This window comes from Littorina saxatilis, linkage group LG6 (assembly GCF_037325665.1).
Source record: "Littorina saxatilis isolate snail1 linkage group LG6, US_GU_Lsax_2.0, whole genome shotgun sequence".
Taxonomy (NCBI): domain Eukaryota; kingdom Metazoa; phylum Mollusca; class Gastropoda; order Littorinimorpha; family Littorinidae; genus Littorina; species Littorina saxatilis.
In genome coordinates this window covers 52,491,564-52,511,246 of record NC_090250.1, presented here as the reverse complement: position 1 = coordinate 52,511,246, position 19,683 = coordinate 52,491,564, and the positions used below count along the sequence as shown (strand labels likewise).

Here is a 19,683-nt window from a genome sequence, read left to right as displayed (position 1 = left end):
TTTCTCTTCCCATTTTTTACGATCACACTCCGACCTGAAAAACACTTTACTCCCCTGGAGACCGAAAGATAGAAAGAGGGAGGGGTGTGGTTGAGACAAAAAGATGGATACCACACGACAAAAAGATGGATACCACACGATAAAAGATGGATACCACACGACAAAAGGATGGATACCACACAACAAAAGATGGATACCACACAACAAAAGGATGGATACCACACAACAAAAGATGGATACCACACGACAAAAGGATGGATACCACACGACAAAAAGATGGATACCACACGACAAAAAGATGGATACCACACGACAAAAAGATGGATACCACACGACAAAAGGATGGATACCACACGACAAAAGGATGGATACCACACGACAAAAGGATGGATACCACACGACAAAAAGATGGATACCACACAACAAAAGGATGGATACCACACAACAAAAGGATGGATACCACACAACAAAAGGATGGATACCACACAACAAAAGGATGGATACCACACGACAAAAAGATGGATACCACACGACAAAAGGATGGATACCACACAACAAAAGGATGGATACCACACGACAAAAGGATGGATACCACACGATAAAAGGATGGATACCACACGACAAAAGGATGGATACCACACGACAAAAGGATGGATACCACACGACAAAAGGATGGATACCACACGACAAAAGATGGATACCACACGACAAAAGGATGGATACCACACGACAAAAGGATGGATACCACACAACAAAAGGATGGATACGACACGACAAAAGGATGGATAATACACGACAAAAGGATGGATACGACACGACAAAAGGATGGATACCACACGACAAAAGGATGGATACCACACGATAAAAGGATGGATACCACACGACAAAAGGATGGATACCACACGACAAAAGGATGGATACCACACAACAAAAGATGGATACCACACGACAAAAGGATGGATACCACACGACAAAAGATGGATACCACACAACAAAAGGATGGATACCACACGACAAAAGGATGGATACCACACGACAAAAGATGGATACCACACAACAAAAGATGGATACCACACGACAAAAGGATGGATACCACACGACAAAAGATGGATACCACACAACAAAAGGATGGATACCACACGACAAAAGGATGGATACCACACGACAAAAGGATGGATACCACACGACAAAAGGATGGATACCACACGACAAAAGGATGGATACCACACGACAAAAGGATGGATACCACACGACAAATAGAGTAACTGAGGCAGCAGGGTAGCAGAGTAATATATTTTCCACATGATTACGTATTTCACTATCATTGTCGGGAAACTGTCACCTTTTCAAAGAATCTGCCTTTTCCTGCGTTTTTAACGATAATACAATAGGAGATATTTTTTCGCTTAAAATTAATTTACCAACAGAATAGATGAATCTGGCAACAGAGAGGCTTACCTCATCAACAGATTTTCCACCACGAAAAAGGATTCTTTGAGCACGAAAAAAGATGATTTCAGCCACAGATAAGATGATTCAAGCACGTAAAGAGATGAAACTAGCAACAAACTACTCACCAACAAATCGGATGATACTAGCAATGAAACGGATACTTCCTACAACATTAACTAAAAATAATCTACTAAACTGATACATTCTGTTTGTTAGATTTTCTATTTTGTTGTTGAATTAGCCTTGTCATTTTTAGAACATAACACGATAGAGAAAGACAGAAATTGTACACAGAGCTTTAGAAAGATCATTCTGATAGTGACAAATGTAATCGAAATAGCTTAACTTGTACATATTATTCTTGTTCACTCACACATAGGCCACACATAGTGCATGTACAGTACTAAGATTAAAGGTTTAAAAGTTCATCAAATTAAACCTGGAAAGTCACTGACGGACAAGCGCTGCTTTTGCCAACTTTGGGCGCCCGCGTTTCCGCTTTTGGCCGATGGGTATCATCTTCGCTTGGGATAGAGCTTTATATACTTTGAGTCTGATTTCACATCCCGAAGAGAGCTTGCAAAAGTTGCCCTTGAGAAATCCTGGGCAGTTGCACCTAAACTGGTCAGAGTCTGGGTCAATTGTGACCTTCCAGATGGCATTCTACAGGCAGCAAAGTCATCGAAATCTGCCCGTGAGGCAGATTGGTTCTTTTCTTCAACATCCCTGATGGCTGTAGCTAACTCCTTGTCTAAGGTTGAGGATGCAACGTAGATCAAGTTGCCTGCCTTCAGCGACTCCCTAGGCGATGAGGCCCACTGATAAGCCTCCCTCCACAATTTGAGATCACGCTTGGGGACATCCTGCACAGGGATTTTGGGCTCATCTCAATCTCTACCTGGCTGGGGCTCTCTCGGCAGACCAGTTCTTCACAATGTCTTGCTCAACAACAGCGAGGAATCTGGACAACTCCAATCTTTCACGAATGGTATTCTGCCTCTTGATTTGCATGTTGGTGGATTCCAGGGCATTGTTGGTTGAGGGGTGATCAATGGCATATCCCTCGTACCAGGTGATGTTCTAATCGAGCCATGAGCTCTCACAATATTCGATGAAGGAAGCCACTCCTTCTTCCTCTGATGCCTTCCACTTCCTAAGGAACAGAGCTGCGGCTTGGAGGAACGAATCATCATCAGGACACGTTTGTAGAATGCATATGTCAACATTGACCATAATTTACCTTGTGTCAACATTGATCATAACTCACCCAGTGCAATTGTGTGATAAACGGCCATACATTGTACGCAGTTAGTGAAAACTACTCAAGAAAATCAACATTGACCATTCATCCATTCTTTGTAGCTATTTTGTTGTTGAAAACGTCTAATTTGTTGCTCAAAGTGGCTAATCAATTGCTGAGCGTATTTTTTGTTGCTGAAGTGTATTAATTGTTGGTGAATCATCCATTCAGTTGCTGGTTTATTTTTATTGTTGCAGATTCAGCTTTTCTGTTGGTAATTAAAATTTCTGTTGCTGGAAGCATCTATTTATGTGGTGAAAGCGGCTAATTATGTGATTTGTCTGTCTAATTTGAGGGACCATTAAATACAAGCCATATTTTTTCTCTCTTTTTGCACGGGGTGGGGATGGAGTAGGGAGTAGGAGAGGGGGGATCTGGGAGGGAATTTGAAGGCGTGTTTGTGTGTATGTGTGCGTGTGTGTGCGTGTGCGTGCGTGTGGGAAATCGTGCGTGCGTACGTGCGCATGTGTGTGTGAATGTTGTGTGTGTGTGTGTGTGTATGTGTGTGTGTGTGTGTGTGTAACTAAAACTGGGCCAAGCGACAGGGGAAAACTCTAAAAGGAAACCAAGCTAAGGAGAAAATGATTTAAAGCCAAGCCCCCCCCCCCCCCCACAACATACACATAATGTCTCCAGTCTTTATCACAAGAGCTGTCTATTGAATTCTGTTGCAGAACAAATTGAAAGAGAAACGATCGTGGCATAATAAAACAGAAACAGTTTCTGAGAGACCCAAGACTTTTCTCCAAAATATGCACAGATTACCAATGTTCTATCTGCGTGTGAGTTTTGTCGCGACTGCAAGCTGCCCTCCTGTGAAGAATAACAGACAAAACAATCGTATCTGAGGAGCCTCAAATCAACTCTCTAAAACTGTATTATATACTGGAATTGCTTGTCGTTCTATTTTCTGCTGCAACGCGTTCTGTATTCTCTAGATAACAATTCCGCAACCCGAGGGGTTTAAATCCGTAATTGGATTATAGACAGAAATTGCAGCTCAGCTCTGGGGAATAACGGCTCACGTAAACGTGAATAACAATGTCAGTAGGGAAAAGAAAAGATAAGAAAAGAAAGTAGATCAGACTCTCTCTCTCTCTCTCTCTCTCTCTCTCTCTCTCTCTCTGTCTCTCTCTCTCTCTCTCTCTCTCTCTCTCTCTCTCTCTCTCTCTCTCTCTCTCGCTCCAGTAGGCAGGCATGTTTTTAAAGACAGTTAATAAAGTATGTGTTCTTGTTCTAAATCTTGCGCAAACAAATAAAACATTTTAAAAAAATAAAAAAATAAAAACCAGTTGCATTTTTCTATTCGACCACATAATTACATGTAACAGGAACGCAGTTATTCGACCCCAATGAGCCAGTCGAGCCATAATCAACGGGAACGGGATGTGTTTGAAGAGAATAAGAGATGAGATCTCACAATCAAAGTCGTCAGTGCATCCACTGGTCTCAATGCCCTGGTCCATGAAGTGCGCCATTTCCCAGTCCTCCGACTTGGAGATACTCTTGCCCTCTGTCCAGCGGAACACCACGTTGCTGGTCGAGTAGGCGTCTGCAACACACACACACACACACACACACACACCACACACACACACACACACACACACACACACACACACACACACACACACACACACACGCACACAACGAAATAACCAACCAGCCAAACAAAGAGAAGCAACTCAACAGATTGTGAACAAAAGAAATACATGTAATAACAATACAAAATAATACCTCACAGGATACAAGATATGGATACAAGATATGACTACAAGATATAAGTAGGCTACAAAACATGAGTATACGATATGAGTACAAGCGTTTCACTGCAAAATATGCCTTCAAGATGTCACTACATGATATGGCTACACGGAAACCAGTAGAAGTATCTCACAGCTCTGTATGATGACCGGACAGGCCTGGATGTCCAGCGGGAAGAGGAGAAAGTCCATCGGACAGCTGAGGGTCATGGACATTCTGCAATATAATAAAACAATACCATGTACACCACACTACAATATAATAAAACAATATATTATACACTACACTACAATATAAATCAAATACAATGTAATGCAATACCTAGAGCTGAACATTGACCGTGCCGTTCCTGTAGATGTTGATCAGTCTGTTGTGTTGTGTTGTGTTGTGTTGTGTTGTGTTGTGTTGTGTTGTGTTGGTGTGGTGTGGTGTGGTATGTGGTGGTGTGGTGTGTGGTGTGGTGGGGTGGGGTGTAGTGTGGTGTGTACCTAGAGCTGAACATGACGGTGCCGTTCCTGTGGATGTGGATCAGTCTGTTGGGCACCGTCACGTTGTGCACCACCGCCGTCTTCTCGTTGCGGAAGAAGATGTCGGGCACCCACAGCTGATCGATCAGGCGATTGTCAAGTTCAAGGACGGCCGATGCACGGAATGTCGGGAAGGAGAGACGCTTGTCAACCCACTTCCGCCGTAGGTAGAACGTCATGGTAAAATCCTGGCAGAAAACGTCAATGACATACTGTGTACACCCTGTTGGAAACGATTCAGGTGCTAGTTTACGTTCAAATGTCAGCTAAAACAACTGTCTGCTCCATTTTAACATTATGTCAGCTGTGATTCTCGCGACAATGCCACCGATCACGTGATGTTGAATGACGAACATAGTTGTCACACAAAGGAGCGTAGGAACGACAATGCAACAATTAACGTCACCATCTGCGTCTAGGTTAAGCCAATAAATGAATAAACAAACCAAAGAAACAAACAAACAAGACTGGAAGAAGGAAAGAAAGATAGATAGATAGATAGATAGATAGATAGAGAGAGAGAGAGAGAGATAGAGAGATATATATATATATAGATAGATAGATAGATAGATAGATAGAGGGAAAGAATGAAAGAGGTCATAAGGAAAGAGGAAAGACAGAAAAGAAGGCGAAAAAAAAGAAAGAAAGCACAAATTCAAGAACGAAAGAATTTAATAAAGAAAGGAAGAAAGAACAACACGAAAAAATAAAAGAAATAGTCTGGTTATCATAATAGCATATCGTAACAGCAAACACAGCTTAGCACAGCATGTTGTCACGTGACGAGACGCGTCATAAAGTGACGAAAAGAAACGTGATGGACTCAACCTAACTGAGTTATTACCTTGAGGGCCCCAAAGGGTTTAAAATCGTGATCGTGATTGGTGTTTTTTGACCTTTCTGTGACCGTGATTGCCGAATTTTCCATTTCTGTGATCGTGATGGGACTTTGCCCGTGATCCGTGATGACAACAAAATCTAGTCTCGTGATCGTGATTGTCATTTGTTTTCGTGATCGTGATGGGCATCATTGCAAAGCATTTTATTTTCAACGTACATTTTTCACAGCTGTATCACTCTATGAGTATGATCCTCTATTCGTCAAGGAGCTAATCCCGATTGAAGGGAAGCAACAACACATTCAGAAATATGATTTTGACAGAGAATCAATCACAAAAAAAGACATCCAATCAGAAGGCGATGAGGGTCCAGGGGGCAAAGCCCCTTGGTGGGGGTTGCAAGGGGGCTTCGCCCCCTTGAAGCTGAACGTTTTTGGATGTTTCTAGAGGGAAAGGAAGCCTCTCCTTGAACGAAAAAGGTAAATTCGACAGCAAGCTGTATAGGCAATGAAGAAGAATTGAGATTGTAAGGACTCATACTTTTCATCACAAAAATCGTTGAAGAAAAATGTCTTTCGAAAGGGGGTGAGAGGTGCGATTTCTCCTCGGATTTCATGATGATCCAGATGCAACCCCCACCCCCCCCCCCCCCTCCTCCCCCCCCCCCAAAAAAGCGTTTGGGAGGTACATGCTTAAGCCAGGGGGGGGGGGGGTTGCGCAACCCCTGTAACCCCTCCCCCCTAGTCCGGCCCTGTCTTTGTTGCTCTATGACTGTTCTGAATGTAGGCAAAGATCTTGAAATTTGTTCAAGATCTTTGAGTTTGATTGAGATCATTGACATTGTCGACATTGCCACGTCCGGCTGTCACTCGCTCAGTGTGACCTCGACTGGCTCGAGTCTGATCACAGGCGGAAGGTATCGTCCACTGGACTACTACTATCACAGAAAGACTATCTGTGCTAGTAGTAGTCCAGTGGACGATACCTTCCGCCTGTGGTCTGATCGAGTCTGCGTGTAGCCAAAACCGAAACTAGAAATGTGTTTTTCATCCCAGCAACGTGGACACGCTTGGCATAGATTCTAATTGTCGCTTCTTTGCATTAAGCTTGGATTTATTTTAGCGCCTGTAAACTTTTCAACAATGGGTTAAATTCAGGAACTATGGCGGGGAGACGTGCCAGTTTGGGTCACTTGATCCGCATGTCAAAGTCGACCAAAGTTAATTATGTTCGTTGGGGATTTTGTTATTATAGACTCTACCATCACACATACATGTACTTTAATTTCAATCCACCCAATAGTTTTTGAGAAAATGGGTTTAAAAGATTTAGCTCTGGAAATGTGAAATTGTGCAAGTATAAATTATATTCATGTGTGTGAGTGAGGGTGTGGGAGTTGAATGTGTATGCGTGTATATTCCTTCACCCACCTTCATGATTCCTAGACTGACCTTTAGTCAGGATTATAGACTCTACCATCACACATACATGTACTTTAATTTCAATCCACCCAATAGTTTTTGAGAAAATGGGTTTAAAAGATTTAGCTCTGGAAATGTGAAATTGTGCAAGTATATATATATTCATGTGTGTTAGTGAGGGTGTGGAAGTTGAATGTGTATGTGTGCAGGGGCGGATTAGGGGGGGGGGGGTTAGGGGTTCTGGACCCCCCGGCTGTCCCCAAAAAATAATAATAAAATAATACTAACTTTAAAAGAAATAATGAGTGGCTGCTGACACCAGTTGATCATGTTTGAAATCAAGGATAAGCCATAAATTGTTCATAAAATAGCTAAATCTCTTCAGCTTCTGGGGGGATAAGCCCCCCAGACCCCCCAACGGGGCCTTGCCCTGGACCCCAGGTTGTAACCCCCCCCCCCCCCCCTCTGGCTTAACTGCTCCGCCCCTGGAGTTTATATTCCTGTGAGTGTCTGTATGAGAGAGAGAGAGAGAGTGAGAGAAAAAAACAATGAAAACAACATTCTTGTTACTGATTACAAATCATGATATGTATTCATTTCTATATGTGTATGAAAGAGAATTCAAATTTTTTTTTTAAAAAGTGCAACAGTTGTGACTTTCGTGTTGAATAAACAATAGATCCAGAGGAGCGAATTACTGTGTGGTTGTGTTTACTTTGACACGTGCTTTCTGTACCTGCAACTTTTACCGTGACCGTGATTTGCCACTGGTGTTCGTGATCGTGAAAACAAAAATCAAGGTAACTGTGATCGTGAAAGCTAAAATTTCCCTTCCCGTGATCGTGATGATACCCCCCCTTTGGGGCCCTCTACCTTGTCTAACATAACCAAACCCAACCTATTTAAGTTATTACAGTCATGTACCTAGTCCAACATAACCCACACCCGCAGGAAACCCTAATTTAGTAATAATTAAAGAATCCGCCAACATCCGCGCGAAAAAGAGACCAATGTAATCTTTTGGAATAGTCATGATACATGTATTATGTGAACCCGCGAGAAAGCCAGTAAAGTACATCTTTGCGATAAGTGCAACCCATCTATCATTTGGCGTTTTATGATCCAATTTCCCGAACAGCAGTAAAAAGGCCAACAGATCACATACATGTACCACTCTCAGACCAAAGTGCGCGTGCAGCGTATGGGAAAACCTTTCCCCAGGGCTGTTGGGAATCAAATATAATTGTATACTCTTATGAATATTCATGAAAGGAACACCTAATGAATCGCCTTTCGCAGAGGTAATTTGAGCCGCTTATTCTGACATTTCTCATTGCACCGTGACGTTAGTATTTCTACTGGTTGGGGTCCGGTATGTACGAGCGTGTATTCTTCATCAGCTTAGCCTGATACTGTGAAAGGTGAGGATGGAGGGGGGGGGGGGGCCAAGGTTAACCTGACTTTTTGCCGGTAACATCTACAGGTTTTCAAGTCGTAATATCAAGCATGCTTTTCCTTCGACCAGCAACAAACGTCATCAAATTTAGCTCATTCTGTCAAGAAATGTCAAAAAAGACATTCTTCTCTTTAAATTAAAGTGATATCGGATACGATGCTACGAAGACACAGGATAATGGTTCAAGATCACCATGCCTGCAGTGTGTGGTCAGTTCTGCGCAACTTGTGTTCGGTGTGCCCCATGTTACGCCCCTGATGTTCTACCGAATACTGAATGACGCAGCGCTCATCCCCCGGGGACATAGCTCCTATCTGCCTTGCCAACACAAAACTGACATTTGACGGACTCCAGCCACAAAACGCTGAGGATATGCATAATTGATTGATCGTTCCCAACAACTGATGGCTAAAACACTATCGCTTTGCCGTTGTTTCTTTGACTCTCCAAGCAAACGACAATTTGCTGGTCAAAAATGCATGTATAATGATTCGCGTTCAGCTTCACAGATCTGTCCTGGCAACTGAATAGCGCCCGGGGTCACCAAGTCCCTCCCCTTGGACACATACTAACAACTAAACCACAAGACAGAGACAGAGAGAATGAGAGAGACAGAGAGAATGAGAGAGACAAAGAGAATGAGAGAGACAGAGAGAATGAGAGAGACAAAGAGAATGAGAGAGACAAAGAGAATGAGAGAGACAAAGAGAATGAGAGAGACAGAGAGAATGAGAGAGACAAAGAGAATGAGAGAGACAAAGAGAATGAGAGAGACAGAGAGAATGAGAGAGACAGAGAGAATGAGAGAGACAGAGAGAATGAGAGAGACAAAGAGAATGAGAGAGACAAAGAGAATGAGAGAGACAGAGAGAATGAGAGAGACAAAGAGAATGAGAGAGACAGAGAGAATGAGAGAGACAGAGAGAATGAGAGAGACAAAGAGAATGAGAGAGACAAAGAGAATGAGAGAGACAGAGAGAATGAGAGAGACAAAGAGAATGAGAGAGACAGAGAGAATGAGAGAGACAAAGAGAATGAGAGAGACAGAGAGAATGAGAGAGACAAAGAGAATGAGAGAGACAGAGAGAATGAGAGAGACAAAGAGAATGAGAGAGACGGAGAGAATGAGAGAGACAGAGAGAATGAGAGAGACAGAGAGAATGAGAGAGACAGAGAGAATGAGAGAGACAAAGAGAATGAGAGAGACAGAGAGAATGAGAGAGACAAAGAGAATGAGAGAGACAGAGAGAAAGAGAGAGACAGGGTGAGAGAGAGAGAGAGACAGAGAGAATGAGAGAGACAGAGAGAAAGAGAGAGACAGGGTGAGAGAGAGAGAGAGAGAGACAGAGAGAATGAGAGAGACAGAGAGAAAGAGAGAGACAGGGTGAGAGAGAGAGAGAGACAGAGAGAAAGAGAGAGACAGAGAGAATGAGAGAGACAGAGAGAAAGAGAGAGACAGGGTGAGAGAGAGAGAGAGAGACAGAGAGAATGAGAGAGACGGAGAGAAAGAGAGAGACAGGGTGAGAGAGAGAGAGAGAGAGAGAGACAGAGAGAATGAGAGAGACAGAGAGAATGAGAGAGACAGAGAGAAAGAGAGAGACAGGGTGAGAGAGAGAGAGAGAGACAGAGAGAATGAGAGAGACAGAGAGAAAGAGAGAGACAGGGTGAGAGAGAGAGAGACAGAGAGAATGAGAGAGACAGAGAGAAAGAGAGAGACAGGGTGAGAGAGAGAGAGAGACAGAGAGAATGAGAGAGACAGAGACAGAGAGAATGAGAGAGACAGAGACAGAGAGAATGAGAGAGACAGAGAGAATGAGAGAGACAGAGAGAAAGAGAGAGACATGGTGAGAGAGAGAGATAGAGAGAGACAGAGACAGAAACACAGAGAGAGAGAGAGAGAGAGACAGAGACAGCGAGAGAGAGAGACAGGGTGTGTGTGTGAGAGAGAGAGAGAGAGAGAGAGGGTGAGAGAGAGAGAATGGGAGAGACAGAGAGACAGAGAGAGACAGGGTGAGAGAGAAAGAGAGAGGGAGGGAGGGGGAGACAGAGACAGAGACAGAGAGGAGAGAGAGAGAGAGACAGAGAATAAGAGAGAGACAGGGTGAGAGAGAGAGAGAGAGAGAACTCAGAACTTTATAACTTTATTACATAAGGAGAAAGGTTTTAGGCTTAGAGAGAGAGAGAGAGAGAGAGAGAGAGAGAGAGAGAGAGAGAGAGAGAGAGAGAGAGAGAGAGAGAGAGAATCAGAATCAGAATCAGAATGGTTTATTTGCTCAGGCAATATGCCCATTGCAAGTTGGGCTGGATTTGGGGAAGGGTATTCGAACACTCAAATATCGAAACCGAAGCCGATAGTGCATTTACACAAAGTTGCATAATAAGAGTGTCCGTTCAAACTGACATTACAACATGTCAGACGTGTCGCGCTCTGAACGAGGCTATAAGTGTCCGTTCAATGCCCATTGTTTTTCACAATACACACGATTTCATGTTCGATCGCGAAACGTTCGTTAACCAAGGTAGAACCGGATCAAGTCAATTAGGATCTTCTGTCTTGCTTGAACATTCCGCAGATGGTGTTGTGGTATGTTCCATCTGTCCACTGGTCTCCACGAGGCGAGCCGCTGCATGTAGCCTAGTTCCTCTGGAATCATGTTCTTGGAACCCTGCTTGATGAACCAGAATGTTACTTCATCGCTGTATTCAATCTGTGGGTTGGACACAAGCACAAGATCGTCCGTCTCGAAAATGTACAGCGGTTCTGTTGTGCTGTCATTAGTCACAATCCTGTGATGTGTGTTGTTCCTGCGCCTGTCCCGGAGACGACGCTGCAATGGCCTGTCCATGATTGCCCCAGTATACTCTTTAACTGTGTCAAAAGGATCGTCTTTTTCTGGGTCAATACAGTTTTCCCCAGGCACGCTTTCTGTTGCCATGTGTTCAGCTGTTTCAAGGCCGTGCTCTTCTGCGTGCAATGTCGTTGAATAAACAGAAAATGGGTCGCCACTTGCCAACACAGTCGAGTCACTACTGTTTGCACGTGACTTTCCAGCGGTCACCGTGTCGAGGTCTGTGTCAGGTGTGTGATCTTCTTTTGTATGGCAATTACCACACCGGTGACACTGTGACGGTTCCCCTACGCTCTGTGTTCGGTGCCCTGACCCTTTGTGTTCGGTTCCCACTCGGTTCCCACACGCCAAAATTCGCGGACAAAACATCCATTTATGGTAGTATTACGCAATGTTGCTCTCTGAGAATGGTCTTGTTAGATCTGTGAGTGTTTACACTACATGCCTAGGTGCTGTTGGATTGAAGGTTTTTGATATTTTAGCCGTTATTAGGTAGAATGCCTTCCACTTTACTGCAAAACTGCATAATTCGTAGCATCGGCAAGAAATATCCTACCAAAAAATGCCTGCTTGGAACTGTCGTTGGTCCAGCAAAAAGTTCAACATGTCTGTAGCAGACAGCCCAAGTTTCAAGATTGTAGGGCCATCCAAACAGCCGTAATAATAAAAACAACAAAAGTAGTCAGTGAAATTGGCTGTGTTCGGTCCCCACACACTTTTGTGACGTAGGCGTGACGGTTCCCATAATTCATTGTGTCGGTCCCCACTTTCTGTGTCGGACCCCACTTTCAACCTAATTTCTCTGTGACGGACCCCACAACCAGCCTATTTTGTGTCGGTCCCCACACCTTCTTGGATTTATGACTTGCCGGTTACTTGTATCATTGTATTCATTGAATCTAATTGTCTCGGAGTTATTTTTCAGCAACAACCGGCAAGGCAGCACCTTTTGTGATACCAAGTAAGTCAGATGACATCAGTATGTGTGTGTATGTGTGTGTGAGAGAGAGAGAGAGAGAGAGAGAGAGAGAGAGAGAGAGAGAGAGAGAGAGAGAGAGAGAGAGAGAGAGAGACTAACTTTATTAGTTTATGCCACAAATAATATATAACATTATTTATCTCTGGGACGGTTCCCAGTATACCAGCAAATTATGTGTTGATCCACCCACACCTTCTTGAACTGGCCTTCCCAATATCTACTCTTAGTCTTACGGCCTTGGAGATATGCAATTTGGCACATTTTTAAAATAAAAGATCCACCTGTCGTATGTGAGATTCAGTTTTCAGAGCAAAATGCTGCCCAGGGACTTCTAGTGGTGATTGGAAAAAAAAAGAGTACTTGCCTGTGTCAAGTATGTGTCTTTATCCATGCTTGTTGTAAGAGGCAACTTTTCCCAGCTCCTTGTGTTCATGACTGCTTTCTCTTAAAATTAATTACTTTATGACAGTCAGAATACAATGGAACAAGGCTACATAAACCCTGACAGCCTACGACAACGGCCCGACTAAGGCTCAACACCGCGCCAATAAATTCAGCATTGGGCCAATGTTGGGCCATGATTGCTCCGTTTTCGTAGGCTATCAGGGTCAAAGATACATATTGGTAAACTAGTAAAATACATGTTCAGCATCATCAGCAATACCACAAAAGGATTAAAACAAGAAATTCCTCCGATAGGAACTACACCCCCGTCAAAGGGAAATAACCTTCTCAGTTGGTGGCAGTGAGAATGGTTATTTCCCTTTGTCCAACGGGGGTGTCCGTCTATACCAGGCCTTGTATAATTTTAATCCACCAATAACTCCCTAACCGTGTGTTTGACTGGTCCCAATTTTTGTAAGGACCGTCTCGGGAATGTATAGAACCTGTTCACCAAGTTTCGGTCCGTTCATTCTTGAGATCTACTTGCGAACACAAACACATCGAGTGAAACCTATACACACCCCTATACCGGGGGTGTAAAAATCCTATTAGCTGTATGTCAGCGGCACAATGCAACCAGAACCAGCGTTTATGTGGAGTGATCGGGTGCTGGTCACTACCGCGAGCGTCACTACCGCGAGTACCACTACCGCGTCTCACACTAAAGTTGTGTTTCCGTACCCGCGATAGCGTTTTTCCAGCGGTGCGACGAAAATCAAGCACATAGAAAATGACCAGGAGTGTTTCCACACGCGCGACGCGTTAGCGGCGCGACAAGCGGCAAGCGACGCGATTTTTTTGAAAGGGTCCTGGAGCGATTTTTTCGCGTTGTCGCGCGGCAACGCGGGAGTTTACAGATTTTACCGCATGTTTAAAACGCAAGTACGGAAACACGTCACGCGTTTGCGCGCGTTTTCTTTTGTCGCTGCCGCTGTCGCGGGTACGGAAACAGAACTTACCGCGAGTACGACACTACCGCGAGTACGACACTACCGCGAGTATAACACTACCGCGTGTCACACTACCGCGAGTATAACATTACCGCGTGTCATTTTATGACTTCCATGGCTGAAGGCAAAGGTTGAAATGTTTCCTTGAAATATAAAACAAAAAGGCCTGGTCTGTTCTCTGAACACTAATTCAATGTTTGTCATGCTAACCAAGAACTCAAAACGATCAGAACACACTATCAGAATACATATAGAATGGGTTGCTTCCAATCAAAGCCGTTAGAACACAAACTCACAAGAAGTAAGTTTGCATGCGTTCTCTCTACGGTTATGGTACTCGCGGTTGTGGTACGCGCGGTAGTGTGACACGCGGCAGTGTTATACTCGCGGTAGTGTCGTACTCGCGGTAGTGTGACACGCGGTAGTGTTACACGCGGTAGTGTCGTACTCGCCGTAGTGTGACACGCGGTAGTGACGCTCGCGGTAGTGTCGCATAACCGGAGTGATCTGGAAAGGTGTCAATCTCTCTCTCTCTCTCTCTCTCTCTCACTCTCTCTCTCTCTCGCTCTCTCTCTCTCTCTCTCACACATACACACACACACACACACACACACACACACACACACACACACACACACACACACACATACTGATGTCATCTGACTTACTTGGTATCACAAAAGGTGCTGCCTTGCCGGTTTTTGCTGAAAAATAACTCCGAGACAATTAGATTCAATGAATACAATGATACAAGTAACCGGCAAGTCATAAATCCAAGAAGGTGTGGGGACCGACACAAAATAGGCTGGTTGTGGGGTCCGTCACAGAGAAATTAGGTCGAAAGTGGGGTCCGACACAGAAAGTGGGGACCGACACGATGAATTATGGGAACCGTCACGCCTACGTCACAAAAGTGTGTGGGGACCGAACACAGCCAATTTCACTGACTACTTTTGTTGTTTTTATTATTACGGCTGTTTGGATGGCCCTACAATCTTGAAACTTGGGCTGTCTGCTACAGACATGTTGAACTTTTTGCTGGACCAACGACAGTTCCAAGCAGGCATTTTTTGGTAGGATATTTCTTGCCGATGCTACGAATTATGCAGTTTTGCAGTAAAGTGGAAGGCATTCTACCTAATAACGGCTAAAATATCAAAAACCTTCAATCCAACAGCACCTAGGCATGTAGTGTAAACACTCACAGATCTAACAAGACCATTCTCAGAGAGCAACATTGCGTAATACTACCATAAATGGATGTTTTGTCCGCGAATTTTGGCGTGTGGGAACCGAGTGGGAACCGAACACAAAGGGTCAGGGCACCGAACACAGAGCGTAGGGGAACCGTCACAGTGTCACCGGTGTGATTACTCAGTTGTTTTTTGGGTGTAGCTTCAAAAAGAGGCACATTAAAAGTTTCACTTGCCTTATCCTCTCGTTTTGCTTTCCTATCCTCAGCTCTCTTCTTATCTCTTCGCATCTGGCTTGGTGGTTTTCTGCGATAACATTGAACCTTGTTGTCATGTGTGTCACTGTGAGCGTAGCGTGTAGCTGGGTCGCCATCAGTGGTCGCCGGTGCAAGTCTGACAACAAACGTCAAGTTGTCCCCATTGCCGGCGATTTTCCATGATGTGACGTGGTGGTCGTGGAGCAGGGCTTGTAGAGATGTACTTGCAGCAGTTGGTAAACCAACGACTGTCATCCTGACGGGTTATTGGCAACTTTGGGTGGAAACGAAGCGCAGCTCAAAAACTCCAACCTGCATGCCCGCTCGGCGAAATCTCGCGAGTCCCCGACAGGATGAGAGAGAGAGTGAGAGAGGAGAGAGAGAGAGTGAGACAGAGATAGAGACAGAGACAATGACCGAGTGAGACAGAGACATAGAGAGAGAGAGAAAAAGAGACATGGCGACAGTGTGGTGTGTGTAGGTGCGTGCGTGTTTGCGTGTGTGTGTGTGTGTGTGTGTGTGTGTGTGTGTGTGTCTGTGTCTGTGTGTCTGTGTGTGTGTGTATATAATAATAACAATAATAAATTAGCATTTATATAGCGCAACATCATAACTTTACAATTATGCTCTTTGAGCTTGACACATTTAAAATTAAAACACAGTTATACAAGCATTTACATCTACATTCATAGTCAACAACGCTTAATTAAAAGCATACACCATCAAACGTACATTATGAAAAATTCTTCCACTAACTAAGTAATAAAAACATGAATAAAATAGGTAGTGAAAACAAGGAAATACCCGCTGAATACCCTTAATCAAACAGAACATGTTATCAACAATACTGAAAACAGCTCTAGATGTTTATATACATTATCACATTTTATCACTATTTATGTGTGTGTGTGTGTGTGTGTGTGTGTGTGTGTGTGTGTGTGTTTTTGTGTGTGTGTGTGTGTGTGTGTGTGCGCGCGTGCGTGTGTACGTGTGTGTGTGTGTGCGTGTGTGTGTGTGTGTGCGTGTGTGTGTGCGTGCGAGGTGCGTGTGTGTGTGTGTGTGTGTGTGCGTGCGTGTGTGTGTGTGTGTGTGTGTGTATGTGTGTGTGTATGCGTGCGTGTGTGTGTGCGTGCGTGCGTGTGTGTGTGTGTGTGTGTGTGTGTGCGTGCGTGCGTGTGTGTGTGTGTGTGTGTGTGTGTGTGTGTGAGTGCATGTTATCGTGTATGTAACTGGACACAAAGCAAAGTGCGCATGGTGTGCACACGGCTTGCTCACCATAGAAACCTCGTTGACGGAGTGGAAGCTGACGATGTGCATCTGCAGCGTCACGTTGGTGGCCACGTCTGAAAGCAAACATTGACACTGGCTCTGGCTCTGGCTCTGGCTCTATGGCATGTATTTCTCAATTTCACTGGTGCCTTAAATGCAATTTGCTATTCATAAACTCAACGAAACACACTGGCACACAAAGAGAGACATATAATGAGAGAGAGAGAGAGAGAGAGAGAGAGAGAGAGAGAGAGAGAGAGAGAGAGAGAGAGAGAGAGAGAGAGAGAGAGAGAGACAGAGGGTGACAGAGAGTGAGATAGAGAGAGAGAGAGAGAGAGAGAGAGAGAGAGAGAGAGAGAGAGAGAGAGAGAGAGAGAGAGAGAGAGAGAGAGAGAGAGAGAGAGAGAGATGATGATGGAAACTTATTTTTTCAAGAATAGAGGTTTAAGGCTACGCCTTTTCTTACAACCGGTCCTTACTTCTAATACAAAATTAGAGAGAGAGGGGGGGAGAGAGAGAGGGGGAGAGAGAGAGAGAGAGAGAGAGAGAGAGAGAGAGAGAGAGAGAGAGAGAGAGAGAAAGACACACACACACACACACACACACACACACACACACACACACACACACACACACACACACACATACACAAAGGCACATAGATGTGTATACACATATACTCCCACACACTCAAAAATACACACACGAACGATTAAACACATGCACCCGTTCACACGTAAGCGCGTGTGTGTTAACTGAGAAGTGAGACATACAGGGGGAAAACACCACAAAACACTCCGGTGCCCAAAACATACACAACAGTCTTAAATCAATTATACAAAATACAGAAACACAAAAATCCATCAATCCTACCTTTATCGTAATCCGGAGGAATGCGAGGATCATTTTTATCGCTGCCCAGTAAAGTGGTCAATACTTCACGCCTGTAAATGAACATAACATCGTAACATCATAACAACGTAACAACATAACAACGTAACATCTTGTGTGTGACCATGGAAGCAAATATAGACGAAAACGACTTTTTGGAAAGTGGGAAAAAAACAAAAATCGTCATCTTCTATATTGTTGGAACACAGACAGACAGACAGACACACACAGACAGACACAGACAGACACAGACAGACACAGACAGACAGACAGACAGACAGACAGACACAGGCACAGACACAGACAGACACACACACAGACACACACAGACACAGACACAGACACAGACACACACACACACACACACGCACTACCTGGTCATGTTACTGAAGTCCACAGCGTCTATCAGCACGAGACAGGCAGACAGGAGAACCCCCAGCATTCCACAACACCCCTCCATCGGCTCAAGTTGGTCTCTGTAACAAACACACAAACAACCCATTCAACAAAAGCGCTAAGATAACAAAATGAAGTGGAAACCCTTTAATGTCCTCCGAAAGTCGCAGAAAATCAGATCTTAAAAGGGAGAGAGTCTTCAAACTGAGGCTACTTTATTGGTTTTATGAACAGAAAAACTGAGGCTACTTTATTGGTTTTATGAACAGAAAAACTGAGGCTACTTTATTGGTTTTATGAACAGAAAAACTGAAAAAAGCTAAGTCTTGAAAAGAGGGGAAGTCTTTATTCCGGGTAGTAGGAGGGGGGTGGGGGGATGAGGAGGGGCTGCGGGTCTTTAACCGGGTGTTCCAGTGCACTAAAACCAGAGATCGCACTGTTTGGTAATGTCTGTTATTCCCCCCTCTGCTTCTTTCCATCTGTAGAACTTCTTCTTCTTCTTCTGCGTTCGTAGGCTGAAACTCCCACGTACACTCGTGTTTTTTGCACGAGTGGAATTTTTACGTGTATGACCGTTTTTTCCCCCGCCATTTAGGCAGCCATACGCCGTTTTCGGAGGAAGCATGCTGGGTATTTTCGTGTTTCTATAACCCACCGAATTCTGACATGGATTACAGGATCTTTTTCGTGCGCACTTGGTCTTGTGCTTGCGTGTACACACGGGGGTGTTCGGACACCGAGGAGAGTCTGCACACAAAGTTGACTCTGAGAAATAAATCTCTCGCCGAACGTGGGAACGAACTCACGCTGACAGCGGCCAACTGGATACAAATCCAGCGCGCTACCGACCACATAATTCTATTTCTATTCTGTGCTACCGACTGAGCTACATCCCCGCCCCGAAGCGGGTATAAGCCAAGCGAGTAAACTGAAAAAATAAAAATGTCCAAAGTATCGCCACAATAACCACCCGGTGATAAAAGGGCTTGAGTATAGGGCTCAAGGGGTAGAGTACGCTTGCGCCAAAGACCGACTCCTGTGCTGAACGTTCAGTTCAGTGGGTTTGTTGAAGTCTTTCTCTATCCCCCTTGCCGTCACCCCTACGGGAGGAGTCACACATACACGACGCGTGGCCCGCGCATTGAAAATTAATCAAAAATGGAAAATAAGATCAGTGCGTCGTTGTGCGCCCAACTTTTGTCGCGGTTTGGTCGCACATACGCGACGCATGGCTCGCGCATTGAACATTAATTAAAAATGGAAAATAAGATCAGTCTTTTGTTTTTATTTTAGCTGTATAAATGCAGCATCGCTTCTCCATATTTCTTGTGAGTTGTCGTCCAGCTCAAGTGTAACGAACACACCATCCCCACAACAACAAAACAAACAAAAGAAGATGGCGAAAAACGAAAGGCAGGTGACACATGCTTTATTTGGAGGACGACAACTCACTGCAAACCTTTCTACTGAACAATAGTTAATTTTTCCTTCCTCCACCTCCACATCATCATCATCATCATCATCATCATCATCATCATCATCATCATCATCATCATCATCATCATCATCATCATCATCATCATCATCATCATCATCATCGTCGTCGTCATCGTCCTTTTCTGGTATGCATACTTACAATATTTAATGTCGTCAGCTGTGAGCTTGTTCACTGCGCTAGCAGAAAAAAGGTTCATAG

At 44.2% G+C, this 19,683-nt stretch overlaps 1 protein-coding gene across 2 annotated transcripts in view; it reads right to left on the bottom strand.

Annotated features, from left to right (window-relative positions):
• Window positions 1-19,683, bottom strand: part of LOC138969519 (glycine receptor subunit alpha-2-like) — a 57,646-nt gene that overhangs the window by 23,836 nt on the left and 14,127 nt on the right. The window contains exons 1-7 of one of the 2 annotated variants that reach the window (XM_070342336.1): window positions 19,624-19,683; window positions 17,966-18,067; window positions 17,574-17,644; window positions 16,707-16,774; window positions 5,005-5,231; window positions 4,650-4,732; window positions 4,173-4,304 (exon numbers count right to left, since the gene is read on the bottom strand). The exon at window positions 19,624-19,683 is cut by the window's right edge and continues 779 nt beyond it. In XM_070342336.1, coding sequence (XP_070198437.1) covers window positions 4,173-4,304; window positions 4,650-4,732; window positions 5,005-5,231; window positions 16,707-16,774; window positions 17,574-17,644; window positions 17,966-18,051 — 667 coding nt within the window. In that variant the 5' untranslated portion in view covers window positions 18,052-18,067; window positions 19,624-19,683. The remainder of the gene's footprint in view (window positions 1-4,172; window positions 4,305-4,649; window positions 4,733-5,004; window positions 5,232-16,706; window positions 16,775-17,573; window positions 17,645-17,965; window positions 18,068-19,623) is intronic. The other variant, XM_070342337.1, reaches the window with a different exon arrangement.